The sequence below is a fragment of the Macrobrachium nipponense genome, chromosome 36, assembly GCF_015104395.2.
Source record: "Macrobrachium nipponense isolate FS-2020 chromosome 36, ASM1510439v2, whole genome shotgun sequence".
NCBI classification, from domain to species: Eukaryota; Metazoa; Arthropoda; class Malacostraca; order Decapoda; family Palaemonidae; genus Macrobrachium; species Macrobrachium nipponense.
The window spans coordinates 44,826,745-44,843,355 of NC_087220.1; the positions used below are offsets into that span (position 1 = coordinate 44,826,745).

At 42.4% G+C, this 16,611-nt stretch overlaps 1 protein-coding gene across 8 annotated transcripts in view; it reads left to right on the forward strand.

The window, feature by feature from the left end:
• LOC135203593 (prolyl 3-hydroxylase OGFOD1-like) overlaps positions 1-16,611 on the forward strand; it is a 286,279-nt gene that overhangs the window by 96,539 nt on the left and 173,129 nt on the right. For 5 of the 8 annotated variants that reach the window (XM_064233381.1, XM_064233383.1, XM_064233384.1 and 2 more), the window contains exon 2: positions 14,085-15,331. In XM_064233381.1, coding sequence (XP_064089451.1) covers positions 14,329-15,331 — 1,003 coding nt within the window. In that variant the 5' untranslated portion in view covers positions 14,085-14,328. Of the gene's footprint in view, positions 1-12,837; positions 12,949-13,539; positions 13,663-14,084; positions 15,332-16,611 lie in introns of those variants that run through there. The other 3 variants (XM_064233380.1, XM_064233379.1, XM_064233382.1) reach the window with 3 other exon arrangements.

Consider the following 16,611-nt stretch of genomic DNA (forward strand, 5'->3'; position numbering starts at 1 on the left):
CTCTCTCTCTCTCTCTCTCTCTCTCTTCTCTCTCTCTCTCTCTCTCCTCTCTCTCTGTTGCCATTCGGTATGTATTGACCCTCCAAACTGGGTATAAGACTATCATTATTGCATTACTATGACAACTAGAATTCATGGAAACAGTTTATAATAAGGCACAGGATATATAGGTACGGCAGCCGTATCCCGATCGTGGTAGATATTGGTATGGCAGTGAATTGCGCATGCGTCAATTTCAGACTTCCTGCCGTACAAATAATATAGTGCGGTGAGGGTACGGCAGATTCTGTCATTGGTGCCGTATTTGCACTCTTGACTTGCTGTAGATACGGCAGTTAGCTGTATCCGTTTACCAGTTTGCTAATCATACTGTATTATGTAAACCAGAGTTCGGCTTTTAGGTGGGAGAGTCACGCTTTTTGAACATCTGTCCCCCATTTTTTAGTTAGCAAAATGTCCCTCCCCCCCCCTTTTTTTTTTGGTTTGTTTTGCTTTTGTGAATTTTTCCCGCTTTTTTGTACTACAAAAACAACACTATCCCGATTTTAATGGAATAGTGCTGAAATTTTGTTTAATTTTGCCATTTCACTACCTGGTAAATTCTATCGTCTTCTCAGACAGCTGCAATATACTCAATGAAGTGAATTAAAAGAATATTGTAAAGTGTATAAAGGCCCTTGCAACTGCCGAAGTCGGGCAGAATAATGGGCCGAGAAAGTAAGCACCAAAGGTACGATGGTAGTGTATATATTTATATAGCTATAATCCTCTTTGAATCTCCTCTTCCGAATTCTTTTCAGGGCCGATTCGATCGTTCGTGACCTACGTATATACCACGAATTACCCAATTTTTGAAAGTTTGTCTTCATAGATGTCAGCTCGTTAAAGCCTGGAAACATCTGTTTTTCGGCGAAAACTAATGTATTATTCCGCGGTTCATGCTGTTCCGTCACCATTTTTCTTGCTGTCACTGATATGCCGAAAGACTGTGTATATACTTCAGTATATAGTCTTTGGCTATGCGTGAGGCGGTAAACAAGGGTTCGCTCATGCGCAATTCACTGCCGTACCAGTATCTACCGAGATCGGGGTACGGCTGCCGTACCAATATCCAGTTCGTTATAATAATGGAACGGCGTATGTGTGAAGCCTCCACTAATGTGGCAACGATGATTTTGCCATTCTTAGAATGCAAACATTAAAGCATGCAAACATTAAAGGTTACATTTATTTCTGGCATACGATTATTAAAGAAATTCAAAATACTAATAAAGACTGAAATCAATGAAAAGTGCTAGCAAAAACAAAAAAGCAAAAAAAAAAAAAAAAAAAAAAAAACGTAGTCGTTCCCCTATGCACTTTTCCGTATTCGTTCCTCTATGGTTTTCGGCAGCCAGATGTACGAAAACGTTAGAAACATTTTATTTTATCTACTTTAGAAATATCTGTAATTTTTCGGGGTAATTTGGTTGCAAAAAAGGGATAATATACATGAATTAAATCAAAATTTTTAAATAACAAAGTAAATTTAAACTAAATAACGAGTAAAGTAAACAGTTTAGGGAATAAAACTTTGCAGTTTCGTCGTCTGCTGTTCGTAATTGTGTTTATGGCGCGCGCGCTTAGAAACCAGGAACAGCAACGGGTTTAAAGTGCAATGTGGAGTGAACTGAGACCAAAATGTGTATAATAACAATCAAATAAGCACTGTGGAGTTTCAGTTGTGATGGCAGTAAGGATAAAAATCGCCGATTACAAGGTAAGAATGAATTCAGTTCAAACCATAACCCCGGGAATAACAAGTTTCATACTTTCACTAATATAGGCAACAAAATGTTGTTTTATTGTGCTGATTACAACTGCAATCTTGAGTAAGATCAATAAACGTTACATATATACGCTAACATTGTTCAAATGAGTGCTGGGGAAAGATGGTGGCCGTCACTGATGAGAACCGTCCATGCAAAACGTAGCCGCCATATTGGATTTCAAAACTGCCTTGAAAACATATTTTACGAAGAGCTCACATGCTTATTTTAGTTCGTATGGGGCTTTCATATATCACAATATGTTGACAAAACTTCAGTCTTTTAAATGGTATGCTTAGAGTTGCAATTGTATTCTTGTTTCACCAATTAAATATCGAGTGAATAAGACCCGTCCACCGTGATGAGGGTTGGCCTGTCGTGATATTCTACCCTATCCAAGGGAACTACGGCATTCTTTGCGGCGTTTTGTGCTCTTCAATTGTTTATCAGTGTTGTCAATTGGTATGTGTTTACTCTCTGAACTGGGTATAAGACTTACACAAACCTGGGGAAATAAGTGAAATTAGCATATCTATTTGTAGTATATAGGTAAAAAACTGCATGGTACAGGGGTGGACCATGTACGATCAATGTGTACAACCCCAAGAAAAGTACATTATAACGCGTCCTGACACCGGAGTAGAGGTCTTTAGCTCCATTTCTCACCAACAACAAGTCACGTCTGATGCCCATCTCCGATGTCAGGACGCGTTATAATGTACTTTTTTGGGGGTTGTACACATTGATCGTACATGGTCCACCCATGTACCATGCGGTTTTTTACCCTATAGATATTACAGCAATTTCATCATTACTGCATTACTATGACAACTAGAATTGATGGAAACAGTTTGTAAATGCATCGGCGTATGTGTGAAGCTCCACTAGATTGGCAACGATGAGTCTTTTTGCCATCGTCTGCTCGTATTTCAGAAATATCTGTAATTTTTCGGGGTTATTTGGTTGCAAAAAAGGGATAGTAGACATGTATTAAATACGTAAACATTTTGAAGTAACAAAGTAAAGTTAAACTAAATAATAAGTAAAGTAAACAATTAAGGGAATAAAGCTTTGCACCTCATAAACAGTGTAGTCGTCTGCTGCTCATAACTGTGTTTGTGGAGTGAGTACTTAAGAACCAGGAACAGCAACATGGTTCAAGTGCAATTTGGAGTAAATTAAGACCAAAATGTGTATAATTACAATCAAATAAGCACTGTGGAGTTTCAGTTGTGATTGCAGTAAGGATAAAACCACCGATTACAAGGTAAAAATGAATTCAGTTCAAACCCTGACCCCGGGAATAAAGTTTCATACTTTCACTAATATAGGCAACAAAATGTTGTTTTATTGTGCTGATTACAACTGCAATCTTGAGTAAGATCAATAAATGTTACATATATATGCTAACATTCTTCAAATGAGTGCTGGGGAAGATAGTGGATTGTCTGTGGTTAGAACGGCCAGTCACACGATTGCTGCCATATTGGATTTCAAAAACTGCCTCTAAAACATATTTTACAAAGAGCTCACATACTTATTTTAGTTCGTATGGGGGCTTTCATATATCACATTATGTTGACGAAACTTCAATCTTTTGAATGGTATGCTTAAAGTTGTAATTGTATTCTTGTTTCACCATAAATATCAAGTGAATAAGGCCTGTCACGCGATGACAATGGATCGTCTGTGGTTGTTTACCCTAGGGTAATAGGGGGAACAACCGACTGGACTAGCGGATCCAGTTTCCACTGCGTGTGAAGCCACCCTCCGAAAAAGTACTTCAACACGTCCTGTCACCGGAGATAGTCATCAGTCACGAGTTGTTGGCAGTGAGAGCAACACCTCGAGACCTCTACTATCCTTTCGAAGTAAGTATTTTCTCCAAAGTTAGAAATTAAGGTCATATTTTAAGATTAAACTGAGGTTAATGAAAGTCTGGCTCTACGCAGTGCACACATGGGGAAACAACCGACTGGACTAGCTGAGCCACTCTACCGCGTTTGAAGCCACCCTCCGAAAAAGTACTTTAACACGTCCTGACACCGGAGATGGTCATCAGTCACGAGTTCTTGGTGGTGAGAGCAGGAGCTCGAGACCTCTACTCTCCTTTCGAAATTAAGTTAGAAATTAAGGCCATATTTTAAGATTAAACAGAGGGTAATGAAAAGTCTGGCAGAAATTAAGGCCATATTTTAAGATTAAACAGAGGGTAATGAAAAGTCTGGCCCTACGCATTGCACACAATACCTCCATGACGCTTTCAAAATTTTTACTTACAACTCCGAATGTTTAGAAGATTGATGCCATCTCGATGTTTGCAGAGTTGCTTGTGCCAATAAACTTCCCATTCCATGTGCTAAATCTGCACACCACTTGTAATAGATGCTGTGGCACTTTCTTCACAAAAATCATAAACAATGACTTCCAACCACGGCTTATCCAAGGGAACTACGATTTTTATACATTCAACTTCCCTGCCAGATATATACTTAGCTATAGACTCCGTCGTCCCCGACAGAATTTCAAATTTCACGGCACACGCTACCGGTAGGTCAGGTGATCTACCGCCCTGCCCTGGGTGGCAGGACTAGGAACCATTCCCGTTTTCTAATCAGAATTCTTCTGTCGTCCGGACCGTCAACATTGTTGTTGGTTCCTCTCGATTGGTTTTTCTTTTTTCACCGGCAATTGATCTTCTTGACCGACTTTTGGTGACGTATCTGGATTGTTGGATTGGCATACGCTTTTGTGGACTGTTTTGTGGACTTGATTTGGATTTTTCTTTAAAATGTCTGACGCTGGAATGGTTGTGAGACGTTGTGTGAATGTAGGCTGTAAGGTGAGGTTGCCGAAAGCTTCGGTAGACCCTCACACTGTATGCAAGGGTTGCAGGGAGTATGAATGTTCTTTCACTAATACTTGCAAGGAATGTGAGAATTTGAGTGAGAATGAGTGGAAGAATCTAACTAATTATTTGAAAAAGTTAGAAAGAGAAAGAGTGAGGAAAGCTTCTTCTAGAAGTTTAAGTAGTTCGAGATCTAATGAACTAATTCCTAGCTTGGGATCTTCCCCAAGGGTAAGTATTGCTACTTCTCCTTCCTTTTCAGCCCCTTCTCCTATTGCAGAACTTGCGGATCTAAAAGCGGCCTTCAAGTTAATGGAAAACAAAATGGCTGCCCTGCAAGGTAAGGCTAGTGATTTTTCAGTGGACAGTGATGTGTGTCCCCCCAGTGTAGTGGAGGGGGCATCTGGTCGGCTCCGCAACGCTCCTAGGTCTAGACCTCTTCCAAGCTCACATGCCCAGAGGAGAAGGAATGTCAAAAACCGAAAGGAGGTTGTGGAGAATCCCCACCGATCAGGTGTCCCTTCGGCGGTTTCTGTGACACCCCAGACTGCCAGGGATCGCTATTGTAAAAGCGTCCTGCGTGATTGTTTTTCTTCGTCGGGATCTTCGTCTCCTAGACGTGATTGGAGGGATTCGGATCGCTCGCGACCACTGAAGAGGAGTTGGAAGGCTCCGACTATTGACTCGAGCCCGGAAAACTTCCCTGAGGAGTCTCCTTCGGGAGTTAAGAAGGCAAAAAGAGCCATTCTGTCACCCAGAGTTAGAAGGAGTCAGGAGGTGGAGCCCATGGACTCCTCCCCTCCTCCTTCTCCTCCTCCCGAAGAGGATAAAGAGGAGGTTACTAAGAGGTTTCTGGTTTCCATGCAGGAGCAGATATCGTCTTTAGTAGGAGTGCTTTCAAAGGAGCCTCCTAGAAGGAAAGACACTTCCCTTCCTATCAAAAGGTCCTCCAGACGTGTGGAGGTACCTGCCGCCAGGATCGATGCTCCTACTCAAGGGCTCCTAGTAAGAACGTGGAGTCAACCTTACAGGAGGGAGCCGATCAGGCGTTCTGGCACCGGCCAGGAGTGAGGAGTCACCCAGGAGGCAGGAGCCAAGAGCCAGGAGCGAAGAGTCTCCCAGCATGCAGGAAGCAGGAGGCCAAGAGCCAGGAGCAAGAGGCAGGGTCAGGAGGCAGGAGTCAGAGTCAGGAGGTCAGGAGTCAGGACCGGCAGGAGTAGGAGTCAGGAGTCAAGAGTCAAGAGTCAAGAGCCAGTAGGCAGGAGTCGGAGTTCTTCCATGAGGCAAGATACGAATAGACTCATATCTGGAATTTATGACTCTTCTCCAAACAGAAGCTCCTCTCCTTCAGATCGTAGGAGGTCTTGGAAAGACTCTTCCTCCAAACGAGAGCTTTCTCCTTCGTCGGATCGGGGTTTGGACGAGTTGTCTAATGACGAGCTTCTTACAAATGAAGGACTCTCCAACTATAAGATCTTAGCCTCCTTGTTACTACAAGAGTTTGGAGACTCTCTTAGTCCAGCGGCTCCTCCTTCTCCTCGTTCTCTCTTTTCGAGTTCGGCTACTGTGAAATCCTCGGCCTTTCTGAAAATGAAACCTGCGATTTCCATGAAGAAGGCCCTCCAATCTTTGGATTCTTGGATGGGCACTAAGAAAGAGTTGGGAAAGAGTATTCTACATGCCTCCTTCCAAACTCCATGGAAAGAGAGGTATTTGGTACGGGACAGGAGAGACGATGGGTCTTTCTCTTCCTGCATCGGCAGACGCAGACTTTGCCAATCTAGTGGATGCCTCCAGACGTCACTCTTTAGGATCGGTCAGATCTACGTGGAGCATTTCAGAGTTGAACCACTTTCTAAAGGGACTTTTCGTCACTTTAGAGGTGTTCAATTTTCTGGATTGGTCTCTTGGAGTTCTGGCTAATAAGTCTAAAGACCCGGAGTTTCTTAAGAACCCAGAGATTCTCCATAGCGTCCTGTCTTGCATGAACAAGGCAGTACAAGACGGTTCAGGAGAAGTTGCTTCCCTATTTGGTGCTGGTCTTCTGAAGAAGAGATCAGTTTATGGATCCCTGTTATCCAAAGCGGTTTCTCCGAGCCAGAGGACAGCGCTATTGTTCGCCCCTCTGTCAGATCATCTGTTTTCTTCTCAGTTAGTGAAGGATATATCTCGCTCGCTAACTGAGAAGGCGACACAAGACCTACGTGTACAAACATCCAAGAAGAGTCGTCCTGTAGTGTCTACGAATAAAAAGGACTCTCGTCCTCCTCAGCAGCCCTTTCGTGGAGGTGCAGCGGCTCGTCCCCCTTCCAGAAAGAAGAGCTCTGATAAGAGAGGAAGGTCTTCCTTCAGACCTTTCAAGAAGACAAAATGACTTGATGATCCTCCAAGCACTAGTAGGCGCCAGACTCCTGAACTTTGCAGGAGCCTGGGCAAAAAGGGGAGCCGACCCTTGGTCGGTTTCAGTCCTAAAGAAAGGATACGTAATCCCCTTCGAGGATAGTCCTCCCCTAACCTCTACGCCTCGGGAACTGTCAGCGAGGTACAGAGAGAGACCCTGTGATGAGAAAGACTCTCCTTCAAATGGTAGAGCAAATGTGGGAAAAGGAGGCCATCGAACTTGTGCAGGATCCACACTCCCCGGGATTTTACAATCGCCTTTTTCTAGTACCAAAGGCATCGGGGGGGTGGAGACCAGTACTGGACGTAAGCGCTCTGAACCGCTTTGTTCAGAAAAAGAAGTTCCGTATGGAAAAGTCCGCCTCAGTAATGTCAGCTCTTCGTCCAGGAGATTGGATGGTATCTCTGGACTTGCAAGATGCATATTTCCACGTTCCCATTCACCACTTGTCAAAGAAATATCTTTGATTTATGATAGGAGGCAAGATTTTTCAATTCAGGGCTCTGTGTTTTGGCCTGTCTACAGCTCCACAGGTCTTCACCAACCTGATGGCGAATGTAGTGAGATGGCTTCACCTAGAGGGAATAAACATCTCCCTCTACTTAGACGACTGGCTGATCAGGGCCAAGTCGGAGATTCGGTGCTTGGAGGACTTATTAATAACAAGAAGATGATAGAATTGCTGGGATTACTCGTGAACCTCGAGAAGTCGCAACTGATCCCCAGCCAGAACTTGGTCTATCTGGGGATTCAGATGGATTCTCGGGGTTTTCGGGTATTGCCTTCGCGAGAGAGAATCACTCGAGGTTTGTCGAGAATCTCGAGCTTCTTAGAGAGAGAGAGCAGTTCAGCGAGGGATTATCTGAGCCTTTTAGGGACTCTGTCCTCGCTAGAAAAGTTCTTCTCTCTGGGGAGGCTTCACCTTCGCCCTCTTCAGTTTTTCCTGAAAGGGGTGTGGAGTTGGAAGACGGGACAACTCTCAGACACCTTCCCGATTCCACAAGAGATAAGAAATCACTTGAAGTGGTGGATCCTTCCTCTTCAGAAGAACGAAGGCGTGTCGCTTGCCCTGCAGAACCCAGACCAAGTGTTATTTTCCGACGCTTCGGAGTCGGGATGGGGAGCGACGCTAGGAGCAAGGGAGGTGTCAGGCACCTGGACAAAGGAACAGGTGTCCTGGCACATCAATTGCAAAGAACTAGTGGCCATACATCTAGCCTTAAGGTTCTTCGAGGAGATAGTCAGAGGCGGGGTGATACAGATAAACTCGGACAACACCACGGCTCTGGCTTACATACGCAAGCAAGGAGGGACGCACTCTTTCTCCCTCTATCAGTTAACAAAAGACCTGTTAACCTGGACAGAGGAAAGAGGCATAACTCTCCTCACAAGATTTGTGCAAGGGATAAAAAATGTGAGAGCGGACAGACTAAGCAGGAGGAATCAGGTCCTTCCCACAGAGTGGACTCTACACGCAGAAGTGTGCCGAAGTCTGGTCCCTGTGGGGGAGACCTCACATAGACCTGTTTGCGACGTTCCTCTCCAAAAGAGTAGAGATCTTTTGCTCTCTAGTGGAAGATCCAAGAGCCTTTGCAATAGACGTGTTTCTCCTGGATTGATCGGGCTTAGACGCCTACGCCTTTCCCCCGTTCAAGATCCTGGGGGAAGTACTCAGGAAATTCGTAGCTTCAAAGAGCACGAAGTTGACCCTAATAGCCCCATTTTGGCCAGCCCAAGAATGGTTCACGGAGGTACTGGAGTGGATAGTGGACTTCCCCAGATCTCTTCCAAGCAGAGCAGATCTACTCAGACAACCCCACTTCGAGAGGTTTCATCACAACCTCCCCGGTCTCGCTCTGACTGCCTTTCGACTATCGAAAGACTTGTCAGAGCGAGGGGTTTTTCTCGCAAGACTGCAGGCGCTATCGCTCGAGCCCGCAGATCTTCGACGAGAAGAGTATACCAATTGAAGTGGGAAGTCTTTAGGAGGTGGTGTAAGAGTCAGAAGCTGTCCTCCTCCAGTACCTCTATAGTTAACATTGCCGATTTCCTCCTCTTTCTGAGAGAGGAATCGCACCTTTCCGTGTCAACAATCAAAGGATACAGAAGCATGCTGTCTTCAGTATTCAGGAATCGAGGGCTAGAAATTGCAGAGAACAAGGATCTACATGATTTGATTCGGTCCTTTGAAACTTCAAAATCAGCAGCTCCTAGAACGCCTAGTTGGAATCTGGACGTGGTCCTGAAATTCCTTACCTCAGATAAATTCGAGCCTCTACATCTGGCTTCCTTCCGCGACGTCACTAGGAAATGCTTATTCCTGTTGTCTCTCGCTACAGCCAAGAGGACGAGCGAATTGCACGCTCTGGACTCCACAGTGGGATTCAAAGGAGATGCGGCTATCTGCTCGTTCCAGACATTGTTTCTGGCGAAAAACGAGAACCCATCAAAACCTTGGCCCAGAAGCTTTGAGGTAAAAGGCCTATCTAACCTCGTAGGCAGAGAGGTCTCTCTGTCCAGTGAGAGCTCTTAAATTTTATTTAGAGAGAAAGAACAGATGGAGGATGTCAACAAGGTCTTTGGTGTGCTGTGAAGAACCCAAAAGACTCATGTCCAAAAACGCCTTGGCCTTCTTTGTGAGAAGCGTGATTACTGATGCACACAAGAACTGCTCGGAGGAATCCTTCGGTCTTCTAAAGGTTAAGACCCATGAGGTGAGGGCAGTAGCAACGTCCCTGGCGTTCCAAAAGAATATGTCTCAGAAATATCATTGAGACGACTTATTGGAGGTGCAATTCAGTGTTTGCGTATCATTACCTGAAGGATGTGAAAGTGACTTATGAGAAGTGCTTCTCTCTAGGTCCATTTGTATCAGCAGATACAGTTCTGGGTCTTGGAGCAAAGACTGATCCTTAAAATATTTTATATTTAACGTACATAAACCCTCTTGTCAGATATGTGCTTGGTTTTCTATTAGCAAGCTCACTGATGTCGCACGGGCACATAGTGTCATTGCTGGTAGGGGATCAAGGGTATGTATGGCTAGTAGGGGGGGTAAAATTTTTTTTTTTTTTTTTAATTTTGTTATAAATGAACGTTTAATTATGTTTCGAGTTTTTGGTTGTTTGTAAGGAGTTCGGGGATAACTCCTTGCAATCTTAGAACTAACATGGATGTTAGGATCAGGCGATCGGTCCTTGAACAAGGTGTATTGTCATGTTAGTGGAATTAGCACCAATGACAAAGGCCTTTAGGCTCTGCCGAGTAAGTGGATAAGACCCCATTGGCAGACCCACAAGAACTCTTAGCCATAGATCAATATCTCGCTGAGGCTCTTGAGGCTAAGCAGACTCCTAGGCAGTAGCCGCGAAGTCTTCAGCCTAATAAGGTAGGAACCAAGGTTTATTAATACCTACAACATATGTTGTTTACCTGTCTATTTCAGTAGTTAGCTGTCTCTTACCCACCACCAATGGGTGCTAATCAGCTAAGTATATATCTGGCAGGGAAGTTGAATGTATAAAAATGATATTGTCATGATACAATAAAGTTTTATACATACTTACCTGACAGATATATACGATTAATGGCCCACCCAGCCTCCCCGCAGGAGACAGGTGGAAGAGAAGAATTCTGATTAGAAAACGGGAATGGTTCCTAGTCCTGCCACCCAGGCCAGGGCGGTAGATCACCTGACCTACCGGTAGCGTGTGCCGCGAAATTTGAAATTCTGTCGGGGACGACGGAGTCTATAGCTAAGTATATATCTGTCAGGTAAGTATGTATAAAACTTTATTGTATCATGACAATATCATTTTTCGTAGAAGAAGAAGTGTGCACTAGATAATTATTCAAATGAATAGTTAAACGGCAGTATAAGGTCATGAATTGCATAAATTTTTAAAATATTCATGATTGTTAATTTAAAAATATTCGTTGTTGAAAAAGTAAATAGATTACTGACTCAAATATCAACAGTTTTGCTGTGAACAGTACCTACAGCATTGTTCGCGCTCTACTATTATTTGTCAGTGTTGCCAATTGGTTTGTGTTTACCCTCCAAACTGGTATAAGATTTACACAAAACCAGGGAAAGAAGTGAAATTAGTGTATCTATTTGTAGTATACGTATATACATATTAGAGTAGCTATGAGACCTCTTACTCCCGGGCTCATGGTTTGAACTGAAATGCATTTTTACCTTGTGGGGGAAACAGCTTATTGGACTAGCTGATCCAGTCTTACCTGCTTGTTGATCCATCCTCCGAAAAAGTACTTTAACACGTCCTGACACCGGAGATGGGCACCAGTCATGAGTCATCGGTGGTGGGAGCAACACTTTGATACCTCTACTCTCCGTTCGAAGTAAGCAAAAGTACTTTTTGGAGGGTGGATCAACAAGCGGGCAAGACTGGATCAGCTAGTCTACTCCTTTGTTTCCCCTAATCATTGGTTTTATCCTTACTGCCATCACAAATGAAACTCCACAGTGCTTATTTCATTGTTTTACCCTAGGTATAGGCTAGCTAGTATTTGATTTATGCTAGCTACTGCTTTCTAGGTTAGTTTAAGATACGGCGGCAGAGGTTAAGGAGGGTTAGGCTATGATGTATCCCTGTTTGTTGGGAGCAGATGCAGAGTAAGGATAGAGGGTCAGTTATGAGAAACCCGATGTGAAAATGTGATGATCCTAACCTTTCCTAGAAAGCTGTATCCGGACCTAACCAGACCTTACCTGACTTAGGATGCTGTGCCCTGACCTGACCAAGGGGGTTTTGGGCTAATCTAAGTAATACTGGCATGACAAGTAATTTCATTGGAAATTGTAGTTTCCTATACCTAGTATTTTGGATGCTTATTAACAATTTTCTAGCAGTTTTTGGTAATTGGTTGTAGTTAACCTGTAATTTACCTTTGAACTCTATCCTACGGTAAGGGGTTTACCAAAATTAGGTATTTGCCGATGTTGCACCAATTGTAACTGGAACGTGTTTACCTGTGGCACCATATTTGGCATTGGGTCATTTGTTGATGTGATCTAATCTGTCATCATTTGTTTGCTTTTTTCTGAATTATGAATATTTGATTACAGCTGATTTTTATAACTGCAGGTATTGCTAAGAATAGAACTTTGAAGGTACATACACCTTCTAACCTACCTTCCTTAACCTAACCTAGCAGGAAATCAATCCTAACCGACGTAGAATAATGAACAAGGTCCCCTCTCTTATCCAAACCCAGATGTAGCATCAGATATAGCAGCACACATCAACATATGTAAATTATCATTTTTGTATAATATAAATATCCTAGTAACCATTAATTTTTGATATACATAATACAGAAGGAATAGTGAAATAGCATAAGAAATTATGGGTTCTCGTTACAACAACAACCTTAGTTTATGACAGTTTAGGACATGAATCACATTGTTGTCAGTGAATAACTTGTAATTTTATTTTTTAGTCTATACCATCATTGTTGTGGCAAACCACTCAGTTTTATATTATAAGCACAAACAAATATGGGCAGCCATATTGGTAATTTTTCTGACTAACTGATGTGTTTTTTCTATGCTATTGATCACATTTGTTGGGCAAACCACTTGTTTTTGTGTTTACTGAACCCTTTCTATAAAATTGTTAGGGAGGTGCAGTGGGAGCCCGAAAGATTAGATATTTTTACGTGTCTAGGAACCAATTGGTCACCTAGCAACGGGACCTACAGCTTATTGTGGGATCCGAACTACACTATATCGAGAAATGAATTTCTATCACCAGAAACAAATTCCTCTGATTCCGCTTTGGCCAAGCCGGGATTCGAACTTCGGACCATCAGATTGGCAGCCGAGCGCGAAAACCACTCGTCCAGCAAGGAACTTAGGTGCAGTGGTAAATAGGGATTGATTGATTGATTTGTTAGTTCTTACTGGTGTCGCAATGATGAGGTTATTGACACTGGGAAAATAAGGATTGCCAAATCTGTACTAGTGAAATATGTGTGCTCAAAACACAAGAGAAGCAGGTGATAAGTTAATAATTCATACTAAAAATTGCAATCAGAAAAACATGAGATGAAAAGGAGTAAAAACATTGCATGTACAGTAATGGTGTTGCAGGGATACATCCTACTCTAACCTAACTTAACCGTAGTTGCAGCTTAAGCTGTTGCTCGTCCTACAACAGACGTTGCATTTCACTTTTCACATCATAATGTCGATCCCCATGACAGTGCAGCGCCTGAATATCATTACTTGTGGTTACCATGACCAGTTAAATGGAATTGAAATAATCTTTCATCATTCTCTGTAGGTAAAACACTGGAAATGACACCACTTTGACATTTAACTATTTGCATTTCTTGTCTTTATTTGTGACTTGCTTTTATGGCCTTGTGGACATCAGTAGAACTGGGTTTTTTTTTTTTCACTCTTGTGCTCTGCTTGCCTTTTAAAGGAGGGTAAAAGTTGCAGTTAATATTTCAAGATTATGTAGTATTCTGTAATATAAGAAATGAATGGAAATTATGGATCCAGCAAGGACAATCTTATGAAGGAGTAGCATGAAAACCAGATTGCCTGGCCAAATCATGACATCTGGATGATGGTACAGTACTGTGTTATCTTTCATTACAAGGTTCTTTTGAGCTTATGAACGTAGTATAGTTAAGTGCCAGAATGATTCTGAACCTAGTGGATGTTTTCCTTGAAAATCAAGTTGTTTTGCTGTTGAGGTTGCAAAATTTGCAAAAAATAAAGGGATTTAGAAGTTGTCACCCTTATCTCAACTCTTCCATTCATGATGTTTTTTAGTTACAGTACACTTTAATGGAAGGTAAAGATAAGAAATATGCATAATCAGTTTCCCATGTATGACTTTTTATCATTTTGCAATTCAATTACTGCATTTTTATAATCATTATGTCATATCAGTTAGGATTTTATGTTTAATACCATAACATATTGAAAAGATAATAAAACCTCCTCAAATATTTTTTGGAAAGTTTTTTAAATATTCTCTTTTTACAGGTGAAGAATCTTGCTGACAGATGAGAAGAGTTTTTGACTTACCCAGAAATTTGGCACTGACGTTGAAGAAAGTATTGGATCCCTTGGCAAAAGTGAAAATAAAAAGAAGAAAAATTTAACAAAACAAACAAAAAAGAACTCTAAAAAACCAGTAGCAGATGGTGATCTTGATCAGTCAAATCAATCTAATGCTGGAGGGTCAAACAAACTTTTACCAGAAAGCAGCATAAATAAACCTGTAGTGATGGGAAAAAATAAAAGAAAAATGAAGGAAGCTAATGGTGAGGATGCATTGTCAAAGAGACCTAGAATTAAACCCGAGGGTGAACAAGCTGTTTCTGAGACTTTACCTGTTGTAAGGAAAGATGATAAAATTAGAAATGGTAAGCCTACTTTAACTAAAAAAGGAAAGTGGGGAAAAAGAAAAGATACACAGAATGCTGATGAAAATGAAAAAGTTAGCAATGAACCTGCTTTGAAAAAATTGAAGGTGGAAAATGAGAATGTAAATGACATCAAGAATAAGTTGGGTACTAATGATGAAGAGCCACAGTCAAGTGCAGATGCTGCCATTCCAAAGAAGAAGAAGAAGAAGAAGAAGAAGAAAAAGCAAGGCAGGATCATTGAAGCAAGTGAGGGAAAAGAAAAGACTGACAAAAAAGTTAGTGATGAACCTACTTTAAAAAAATTGAAGGTGGAGAATGGGAATTCGAGTAATGAAGTATTGGAAGTTAAAAAGTTAGAAGTTAATGATAAACAACAGCAGTTAAATGCAGATATGGCCACTGGAAAGAAAAAGAAGAAAAAAGGAAAAAAGAAGCAGGCCAGTATCAGTGAAGCAAATGAGGTTCAAAAAGAGACAAAAGAACTAGGTTCACCAGGTAGCAGTGTCAAAGAACAAGGAAAGAAAAATAAAAAGAAAAAGAATAAAAAAAATAAGGTAGAAATGGGAAAAATGAATCAGACCATTACAGACATTGCTAAGCCATCCTCTGGAGAGATGAAAAGCAGTAATAATGCAGTTGTGGAGCAGAAAAACAAGAAGAAAGTTCCAAAGGCAGAAGAAGCATCATCTGCCACTGGCAAGTCACAAAGCAAAAAGAATGGGAGTCTTGATGGATCAAGTAAAGATTCTAGTAATGAAGCCATGATATCTTCCCCTTTAAAACTTAATGAAGCATATGGAGATGAAGCTAGTAGAGATGAAATCATCAAATGTTGGTCTGAAGGCTCACCACTTCAAAAAGGTGAGTGTAATAGCAGCTTTTGTAGTTTTTATGGCTCCATTGGTGCTTTCAAATACATACAGGGTTGTACCTACACAATATACAAACTTTCTGTCGTTTACAATAGGAATTATTTAAGGCGAAACCTGGACACGGCTGCTGAAATCTTAAAACAAAGTGGTTCGATAGTAACTACCAGTCCGGTGTTTTGGGAGTCTCCTGACTGAACGTAAACATTCCAATTTGCTTTTGGCTGTTGATGTGGATAGAAATGTTCATCACTGCTTTCTGCACGACTGTTTCAGCTGATTTCTTTTCAATCCTGGTGGGATTTTTTCTTGTTGTTTTGTTCTGGAATAGAATATGTATGTGTGTTCTATTCTGTGTTTGTGAAATTATGTTATGCAAACCCAAGAATCCTAATCGCTTAGGTATACTGCTCCCAGTAGGCAGTGCCTGGAGTGCAGTGTAAAGTGTTGTAAAATATGCACCTCTCTTGATGTTGATCCTCAAGCCCTCTGTTCATCTTGCCGAGGGCATGAGTGTAATCTAGAAGATCGCTGTGCGGAGTGTTGTGATTGGTCCATGGTGCAGTAGGGAAAGTTTGCTGGGAGGAGAAGGTTTCGTAGGAAGACTTCTAAATCCGTGGCAGGGGGTGACACGTCCCCCTCCACTCCCTTGATAGCAAACCCTTCGTCTTCATACCTCTCTCCCAGCAATCGTCCCTTGCTTGTTGCTTCTCCTTTGGTGGAAGCCTCTGTGTCTGCTTCCTCTCCCAACGAGTCTGGGGAGGAGGAAGGGAAAGCCGAGGCTATGTACCAGGGCAACACTCCTCTGGGGGCCTCTTCTCACTCTTTTCCTTCCACAGGTGTCAGGTCTTGGTCAGGCGTGGGCTTCACTGGGTCTGATTGGGCCACCTTCAGTACAAGCTTTGCCGACACACCTGAATAGTACCAGTGCCAGCATTCCCGCAACCCACTGTATGGTCACCACTTCTCCCCCTAAGGTGACCCAGCCTGGTTATAATATACTGACCCATCTGGTCTAGTCACACCATCCAACTAATGTCCCCCTACTGTTGTGATGGGGACTACAGCACATCTGCCAGCTTGCCATCTTCCATCCCTGTGTCCGCAGTGCCACTCCCTCCTGGGTTCGGGTGGCACCTCTGCCCATGCCTGTGGTTTCTGCTCCTCTGTCACCACTCGTGGTGGAAGAGGTGACCCCACCTGCTGTTCACACTGGCCTAACCTATGCCTGCTCCTGTACCTGCCCCTGCTCCAGTTCCTGGTCCTGCTGAG